The 10,000-nt window shown below is 43.3% G+C and overlaps 1 protein-coding gene across 10 annotated transcripts in view; it reads right to left on the bottom strand.

The window, feature by feature from the left end:
- Positions 1-10,000, bottom strand: part of LOC123510633 (heterogeneous nuclear ribonucleoprotein L-like) — a 212,584-nt gene that overhangs the window by 100,155 nt on the left and 102,429 nt on the right. The window contains exon 1 of one of the 10 annotated variants that reach the window (XM_045265938.1): positions 2,913-3,843. The exons of the other annotated variants lie outside the window; for them this stretch is intronic. Coding sequence (XP_045121873.1) covers positions 2,913-3,094 — 182 coding nt within the window. The 5' untranslated portion in view covers positions 3,095-3,843. Of the gene's footprint in view, positions 1-2,912; positions 3,844-10,000 lie in introns of those variants that run through there. 10 annotated transcript variants of the gene reach the window in all.

Raw genomic sequence — 10,000 nt, forward strand, 5'->3', positions numbered from 1 at the left:
ATTTATTTATTTATTTTTTTTTCATTTATAAATCACATCTAGGGAATTGATACGAGGACAAACTGATATAAAAATAATAAAATAAAAATCAATCAATAAATAATATATAATAATAGTAATGAATAAATAGTAACCATGTTTAAGAATTTAATAAAGGAAGATAAACAGAATGATAAAGAAAGATGAGGACAAACTGATATAAAAAAAAAAATAATAAATAAATAATAATAATAATAATGATAAGTAAAATAGTAACCATATCTAGGAATTTAATAAAGGAAGATAAACAACAAATTAATAAAGGGAGATGAGCAATGAACAATTAAATGCTATACTGTAACCGTTTAGGAATTTTGTAATTGGCCACAAACTGTTATAAAAGATTAGATAACTCAGGTTCTTTGGTTACAATGCAAATAAACAGTTAGCCATGCGTGCTTTGGGCTCATGGGTCTCCAAACGTACGAGTTCGAATCCTGTCAACGGTCCGAGTGTAGGTAGGGCTTCCTCACTCAGGGCAACGGTTTCCTAGCGGGTGGGCTTTGAGATAAGAGGTACCCCGAAAATGTATCCCCTTTAGCCGATAAATTCCCGTGAAAAGCCCACATGTTGTAAAGAAATAAATAAATAATAAAAAAAAAATCTTAAAAAACTAAAATTACAAACATTATTATCATTTCACTTCGTAACAAAATGATAACCACAAAACAACATTGCTTTCACTCAAATCCAGCACAAACCCATCCACGCATAATAAATCATCAAAACACACTAAACCTTCCAACCCGAACACAAAAAATCCCACACAACACATTCCAGCAACACGAACACCAGTAACAACTTCCATCACAACACAACAACACAACTTCCACTTTCTTCACTTTCTTTTTTCCGTATTCTCATTTTTTCCTTCTCTATCCTCAATCTTTTTTTTCATTTTCATTATTCTCTTTCTCCTTCCTTCATTTTCTTTATTTCGTTTTATTGTCTTTTATCTCCGCTTTTTTCTTTCTTATTGGATACTGTCTTAACAATTTTACCCCTTCAGTATTGGGACACATTTTTACCTTGAGATTTGTGTACAATTAGACTATTCTATTGACATTACGAAGGGTCTATGGAGATCAGAAGATTTATGGCCACAGTCTTCAATATTTTAACCCATTATGTACTAAGACACATTTTTATCTTGAGATTTGTGTACAATTAGACCATTTTAGTGTCATTAGGAAGAGTCTATGGAGATCAGAAGATTAATGACCACAGTCTTCACTATTCTAATCCCCCACATAAGTTTCTGAAGCTGTATAAAACACCAAATAGTAACCAGAATGAATATGGAAACACATCACGATACTGAAGGGATTAATTACAAACCGCGAGTCAGAAACACAACAAAATCCACCAACACAAACAACAACAACAATTTCTCACAAAACATAAGAGAACTTCAAAATAATGACAAACAGCGAGTCAGCAACACAAACTCCACGACAAATGCCAAGGAAAACGCATAACCCACTTCTTGTTTTCTATTGCCGGCAACACAAGGGGCGCAACACTGAGTCAACACACCGGAGTTAGCGTCTGCAATACTAACACAACACATGGACAGGGTACAAAAACAAACACGTCAAAAGAACACAATTCCTGCAGCACATTTTTCCCAACACAAATAACACTGGGTCGAGAGAGAGAGAGAGAGAGAGAGAGAGAGAGAGAGAGAGAGAGAGAGAGAGAGAGAGAGAGAGAGAGAGAGAGAGAGAGAGAGAGATAGTAAGTTTTATAGCCCTCCCACCCACCCACCCACCTCTCTCTCTCTCTCTCTCTCTGAACGTGACACGGCTGGTCGGCGCATTAAGAGCGAAATTAAGAGAAAGTTTCATTTATTTTGGCTACTACTGCCCCACATGAGAGAGAGAGAGAGAGAGAGAGAGAGAGAGAGAGAGAGAGAGAGAGAGAGAGAGAGAGAGAGAGAGAGAGAGAGAGAGAGAGAGAGAGAGAGAGAGAGAGAGAGAGAGAGAGAGACGAGTTGTTCTTGCGAGGTTCACTTGTAAACTTTCCTTCCTCTCCTGCACGTACACACACACACACACACACACACACACACACACACACACACACACACACACACCATTATTTCATCACCTTTTTTTTTTTCCTCTCCACATTTATTCCTCTCCGTTATTCCATCTTTCAAGACCTGTTCTGTTTCCTCCGCTTTCCTCCTCCAACCCTCTGCCCTTCCCTCCCTCCCTCCCTCCTTCCCTCTCTCTCTCTCTCTCTCTCTCTCTCTCTCTCTCTCTCTCTCTCTCTCTCTCTCTCTCACTTCTCCATTCCGTTCATTCTACTTCTTCATTCTTCCTCCTCTCACTCAACCTACTTCGCTTCACTGCTCTCTCTCTCTCTCTCTCTCTCTCTCTCTCTCTCTCTCTCTCTCTCTCTCTCTCACTCTCCATTCCGTTCATTCTACTTCTTCATTCTTCCTCCTCTCACTCAACCTACTTCGCTTCACTCACTGCCTTACTCTCTCTCTCTCTCTCTCTCTCTCTCTCTCTCTCTCTCTCTCTCATTTTTCCACTACATTTAACCTCCTGCTTTTATCTTCCAATCATTGCACCTCTCTCTCTCTCTCTCTCTCTCTCTCTCTCTCTCTCTCTCGCACCAAACTTATTTTTTTCCCTCTTGTCTGTCAGAAAACCTTGCTTGTCCTATCCTCTCAAGACTCTCCCTTTGTAAAACTTCTCCCTTTCACTAACGACTCCTTTCTCTCCCTCTCTTCCCTCTCACAAAACCCTTTCCTCTCCATCTCAACACAGCTTTACACTCCTCTCTTTCTTCTCAATAAGCTCCATTTTCTTTTCCCTCCCTTTACCTTTCACCTGACCTGACCTAACAGTGACCTGGCTTACCCAAGATGCAGTGCGGGGTTGAAGGCGTGGTCCGGCGCCGGATAGGTCATCTGGCAGAGGGAATCGAAGCTGCCCCACACTGGGTTACCGAGATGGTGGTGGTGGTGGTGGGCGAGGGAGCCACCGAGCAGCTCAGGGTAGGCGTCAAGGAGCCACGGGTAGGCGAGGCTCAGAGTGGACATGGCGGAGGCGCTGAAGAAGCCACGCCGCCTGTACGGACGGAGTGAGCCGCGAATGGACGGTTTGGAGCGAATGGCCGCGGTTGCTCACTGGTAAATTCCTTGTTCAAGATGTAATGGCAAGGGTTCGAGCACTGTAGTCACTTCACAGGTGCTACAGGTGATGACTCTATAAGTTACAGGTGCTTCCAGGTACCTTAGGACATCAGGACACCTTAAAGACGAAGAAGTCTGGTGTAATAGTGGGCAGAACACCTTTAGCGTCTACAGGAGTGGGGCACTAGAATCAGGTTAACGACGCAGCGGGAGACACCTTAGGACACCCACGGGCCGCTGTAAAGCCGCTTCAAGGCACGGAGTAAGGCCACTTTGTACCGGTGGCAGCCTCAGTACGGGCCACACACACGTACAAACACACACACACACACACACAGGTGAGGTGAAGTAAGACCACGCACGACAGTGGTGGACAGGTTAAGCCAGTGAGCCACTTCAAGCCAGTCTGGGGCACCACTTTCTGAAGCGTACGTAGCCAGCAGGAGATCCGGCGTAGGACTACTACAAGGCCGCCACGAACGAGTCCTACACAGCTGTAGACTAGCCACGGGGGTCCCAACGGGTAGCCAGTCCGGACAGCGTTAAAATTACCTCGCCACCAGAAGCACGAGGCACCGCGAGGCGTCACAGGGCGGTGGCTACACTCCCCAGGGCACTACACCACTCCACACCACCACTACAACTACACCACCAGCACCACCACTGCGGCGTCACGCGTCACCACACCCCGCAAAAAAACACTAGTTCCCGAAGAAGAGAAGGAGGAAGGAGGAGGAGGAGGTGATAGGGAGGTGAAGGTAGGAGGTAGGAGACACGAGTGCACGCCTTCACGCCACACACAATAACAGGAGTCGCCACGCCACGCCAGGCAGCTCCACGCCCTCTCTTTTTCCCCTCCCGGCCAGGGCAGCTGATCCGAGGCCACCACAGCGCCCTCAACACTTTCACTGACGAGGGAGGGAGGGAGGGAGGGAGGGAGGGAGGGAGTGTGTGTGGATGAGACGACAGTGGATTGAGAGTGAAGGGGAGTGAAGTAGAAGGGAAGGAAGGGAGAGAGTAAGACTAGCTGTGGTCATAGAAAGGGAAGAAATGGAAGGGTGGAAGGGAAGGGAGAGGGTGGCAAGACTAACAGTAATTGTGGAAGGTGAATGGAAAAGATGTGGATGGGGAGGAATAAGAGACAAGTGAAGAAAAGAGAGAAGGAAATGAAGGAAATAAAAGAAAGGAAGGAAATAATTATAAAAAAAAGATGGAAAATTATGGAAAGTTACAAAGAAGTAAACAAAGATAAAAAGAAGTGGATGGGAAAGAATAAAAGACAAGTGAAGGAAGGAAAGAAAGAAAGAGAGAGAAAGAGAAGGAAACGAAGAAGGAAGTAAGGAAATAAAAGTACCTAGTAATTAAAAAGATGAAAAATTAAGAATGAAAGAAAAAAGAAAAAAGTGAAAAGACAAGAGGGAAAAAAGAAGGAAGAGGAGGAAAGGGATAACTGAAGGAGAGAAGGAAAAGTTAAATCAAGAAAAATGGAGAGAAAGGAGGAAATTATGATAAATGAGGAGGAAAAGTACTTGGAGGGAGGAAGGGAAACTGGGATTTAAGTTCAAGCCGAAGGAATGTTGAGAGAATAGGAGGAGGAGGAGGAGGAGGAGGAGGAGGAGGAGGAGAGGAGGAGGAGGAGGAGGAGGAGGAGGAGAAAACAAGAAATTGGAAAGGAGAGAGAGAGAGAGAGAGAGAGAGAGAGAGAGAGAGAGAGAGAGAGAGAGAGAGAGAGAGAGAGAGAGAGAGAGAGAGAGAGAGAGAGAGAGAGAGAGAGAGAGAGAGAGAGATATGGAATAAGAGAAGAAAAGGAAACATACTAGAAATCCTTTACTTGTGCCACACCACCACCACCACCACCACCACCACCACCACCACCACCACCCACCTCCTCCTCCTCCTTCAGCACGTGCTATTTTACAGCTTTTTATTACTTTTCTGTACCAGACGTGAGAGAGAGAGAGAGAGAGAGAGAGAGAGAGAGAGAGAGAGAGAGAGAGAGAGAGAGAGAGAGAGAGAGAGAGAGAGAGAGAGAGAGAGGACTTGGAATTTTTCGCTCGTCTCTCTGGTCTTGTTCCACTGGTAGCTCAAGAAAGACGACCTTAAACTGGTTACACACACACACACACACACACACACACACACACACACACACACACACACACACACACACACTTCAAGAGTCACTCAGGGAAGAGAGAGTGAGTGGGCAGTAGAAAGGAAAACGGGAAGAGGAATGGAAAGGAGGACAAGGAAAATGGAAGAGATGAGGAGGAGGAGGAGGAGGAGGAGGAGGAGGAGGAGGAGGAGGAGGAGGAGGAGGAGGAGGAGGAGGAGGGCGTGGTTCTTCTCTAGTCCCACCCACTTAGGAAGAAAGTAAAACTGAGCAAAGGGCAAGAGGCAAGAGGCAGCAGGAGGAGGAGGAGGAGGAGGAGGAGGAGGAGGAAGACCCAGTTGGACAGCCACCTTGTGCAACGCCACTCGTCTCCGTCATCTCCTCCTCCTCCTCCTCCTCCTCCAATCCTCTTCCAAATAAGGAGAAAGGGGAGAGTAAGGCAGAGATTAAGAATATGACGGAGATGGAAGGGAGGAAAAAAAAAATACTGGTTTAAAAGTATGGACCCCCTTCCCTTCCCCCCTCTCTCTCTCTCTCTCTCTCTCTCTCTCTCACCTGATCACCTCTCCCACTAGACCCTCTGAATTATTCATGAAGGAAGCGGGAGAAAGAGGGAGGGAGAGAGGAGGGAAGAAGGAGAAGGAGGAATGAAGGAGAGAAGAGGATCATTTATTCTCCCATATGTTTGAAGGAAGGAAAGAAGAAAGGAAGGAAGGAAAGAAAGGAAAGAAAGAAAGAAAGAAAGAAAGAAAGAAAGGAAGGAAGGAAGGGAAGAGAGAAAACAAGGAAGGAAGGAAGGAAGGAAAAAAGGAAGAAAAAGCTAGGAAAGACAAGAAGGAAGAAAGAAAGGAAGGAAGTAAAAGAGGGAGGGAATAAAAGGAGGAGGAAGAAAGGAAAAGAAAGAAAAGAGAGAAAGAAGCAAGCAAGAAAGAAAGAAGGAAGGAAGAAAATCAACGCCAGGAAAATATGCAAAATGGACCAATTCTTTTTCATCGGATTACTCTCTCTCTCTCTCTCTCTCTGGGAAAGACGAGAAACCGGAAGATAAAGAAGAAAACGAGTCAAGAAAGGAGGAAGGAAAGAGGAGAGAAAGAAGAAAACTGTATCTTTCCTCCTCTTCTTCCTCCTTCGTTCACTTGACTTCTTCTTCCTCCTCTCCTCCTCCTCCTTCAATACTCTTCCTCTTCCACTACTTCTGATTGACGAACCAAGTTGGGAGAAGGCTTAGAGAGAGAGAGAGAGAGAGAGAGAGAGAGAGAGAGAGAGAGAGAGAGAGAGAGAGAGAGAGAGAGAGAGAGAGAGAGAGAGAGAGAGAGAGAGAGAGAGAGAGAGAGAGAGAGAGAGAGAGAGAGAGAGAGAGATATCCCATTATCCAAATGAGGACATCCCCTTTTCAAATCCGCCCCCTCCACCACCACCACCACCACCACCACCACCAGCACCACCACCACTACTACCACTACCACCAGTCAACTATTAAGAGCCATTGTTACCATCACTATTATTACTCGGGGAACCTTATGGAGCGCCTGGACTAATAATACTTTTAATCCTCTTAAGTGTGGCACCTATGAGACCACCACCACCACCACCACCACCACCACCACCATTACGTTACTTCACAATTGAGACTAACTTGCCTGTTTTAACTTCGCGTGACCTAAACTGACCTAACTTCACTTGACCTAGCGTAACTGTCATACATCCTACACCATCACCCCCTGTCGTAACTTACCTACTAACTTAACATCAACCTAACTTAGCTCCTTCAGTACTGGGACGCATTTTTACCTTCAGATTCTTTTTTTTTTTTTAATTTAAACCATGTGGGCTTTTCACGGGAATTTCTGGGCTGAACGGGATACTTTTTGTGGTACCTCCTATGTCAAAGCCCACCCGCTAGGAAACCGTTGCCCTGAGTGAGGAAGCCCAACCTACACTCGGACCGTGGAAAGGATTCGAAACCGTGCGCTTGGAGACCCCTCGGACCCCAAAGCACGCATGGTTCCACTGTACCATTAGACCATTTTATTGACATTAGGAAGGATCTATGGAGGTCAGAAGATTAATGGCTAAAGTCTTCATTATTTTTAACCCTTTCAGTACTGGGACGCATTTTTACCTTGAGATCTGTGTACCATTAGACCATTTTATTGACATTTGGAAGGATCTATGGAGGTCAGAAGATTAATGGCCACAGTCTTCATTATTTTAACCCCTTCACTACTGGGACACATTTTTACCTTGAGGTCTGAGTACGATTAGCCCATTTTATTGACATTACGAAGGATCTATGGAGGTTAAAAGATCAATAGCCAAAGTCTTAAGTATTTTAATCCCCTACATGAGTTTCTGAAGCTGTATAAAATCACCAAATAGTAAGCAGAATGAATAAGGAAACGCGCCATGGTACTGAAGGGGTTAAAATGTTTTAGTGAAGTATTTAAGTCAGGTGAAGGTAAACAGTGTGTGATTTAGTGATGGTAATTAGTAGGCAGGTTAGGTTACGGCAACGGTAGGGTAGATCGAACAGCCTTATTGGACACGGCTTAATTTAACACTCTAACACATATTAACCTATCAATAAATTAACATAACCTAACTGTAAACTGCCAGAATAGTAACTTAACCTTAGTCTTTCCTAACTAAACTGGCAGAAAAGTAACTTAACCAAACTGAAAACTGGCAGGATAGTAATCTTTAACTAACCTAACCTAACCTAACCTGCCCTAACTTAACCTAACCTTTAACTAATCTAACTTAACCTAACCAAACCAAACCATTACACATAACCTAACCTAATAAATAAATAAATAAAAATAGAAAAAAAAAATAAATAAATAAACCCACAAACAAATATTACCCAAAAAAGAAAAATCGACCTAAAATTGAAAAAAAGAAAAACCTTAACTAAAAAAAAGACGAAAAAAAAGGAAAAGAAAACGAAAAATCGATCCAACTTTACCTTGAGTGTTAACCCAAGACACAAACGACCACCACCACCACCACCACCACCACCACCACACCTGCCAGGTACGACCCTCTTATCCACACCTCACTGCTCGCTGGCTCACCTTTTATCTTTGAATATATCAGGTGGAAACGAGAGAGAGAGAGAGAGAGAGAGAGAGAGAGAGAGAGAGAGAGAGAGAGAGAGAGAGAGAGAGAGAGAGAGAGAGAGAGAGAGAGAGAGAGAGAGAGAGAGACTTCCTCGTTCTTTGTTTCTTCGTTGCCACCTGCCCTTGACTCGAAAGAAAATACAAAAAAAAGGAAAATTATGAAAAAGACGAGAGAGAGAGAGAGAGAGAGAGAGAGAGAGAGAGAGAGAGAGAGAGAGAGAGAGAGAGAGAGAGAATAGTGCCAATCTCGTGATCATTTTACTAACGTCACTTGCAACTCTATCATATGATCTTCTATAATTAACTCCTGTAACCACCACCACCACCACCACCACCACAATCACCACCACCACCACTAATAATACCAACACCGCCTTTAGGTCCGTATTCAGAAACGCGTTCCTCTCACCACGACAGTTTTCCAAGGCCACAAAGATGATTAGGGGAGTTTTCAAGTGTTTCTCCATTTAATAACAGAAATCTTGTCACTCTGCCTCTAGAACAATAAAAACGCTTCTCTCACCAAGACTATTTTCCGAGGCTACAGAAATGACTAGCGGGGTTTTCAAGTTTCTCCAGTTAATAATGTAGAAATCTTGTCACTCTGTCTCTAGAACCATAAAAACGCTTTGCTAGAACCATAAAAACCCTTAAAAACTCTTTGCTCTTCACCACGATTATTTACCTAGGCCATGCGATGAACAACGGGGTTTTCAAGTGTTTATCCATTCAATAATGTAGAAATCTTGTCACTCTACCTCTAGAACCATAAAAATACCCTTAAAAACGCTTTGACCTCACACCACGACTCATTTCCAAGGCCACAGAGATGACTAGCGGGGTTTCCAAGTGTTTCTCCAGTTAATAATATAGAAATCTTGTCACTCTGCCTCTAGAAACATAAAAAAACACCTTTAATGACTCGTATAAATTCAAATAAGCTCTCTTGAAATAGTGAAGTACAGAAGCAATTGAGAACATGAGTCTTCTTAACATTACCACAATCATAACAACCACAATCTGAGCTTCTTGGGGGATGCTAAACTACTATTACTATCACTACTACTATTCTGAGAGCCCCGGAGTATGCGTGGAGTGCTAGTTACCATCATAATCATCAGCTCTAGTAGGCGTGGTGAGTTACTTCAGTCCCCCCTAATAAATGAGCCAAGCGGTAAAGAAAACGGGCTATTATTACTTAAGTTTTATTTTTATTTTTATTTCGTATGGGTTATAAGATTGAGTTTGGAAGGGTTAGTCTCTCTCTCTCTCTCTCTCTCTCTCTCTCTCTCTCTTCCAGTTTCTTCCATCTCTTCATTTCTCGTCTCTCTCTACCATTCCTTTCATTTTTAATATCTATTTTTTTTTTACCAATGTTCAAGTTTAAGATAGCACATTAAAAGCTTTCTCCCCATCGACTCAAGACCAATTTTCTTTTTTTTTCCTTTTTCTTTCCTTTATCTCTCGTTTTTTTCTTTTCTTCTTTTTCGTTTTCATTGTCTTTCCTCTTCCTTCATTTCTCTTCATTCTTGCTTCCTCTCTGATCTCTCCTTTTTCTCTCTCCTCCAAAACACGAAACTT

Source organism: Portunus trituberculatus, chromosome 29 (genome assembly GCF_017591435.1).
Source record: "Portunus trituberculatus isolate SZX2019 chromosome 29, ASM1759143v1, whole genome shotgun sequence".
NCBI classification, from domain to species: domain Eukaryota; kingdom Metazoa; phylum Arthropoda; class Malacostraca; order Decapoda; family Portunidae; genus Portunus; species Portunus trituberculatus.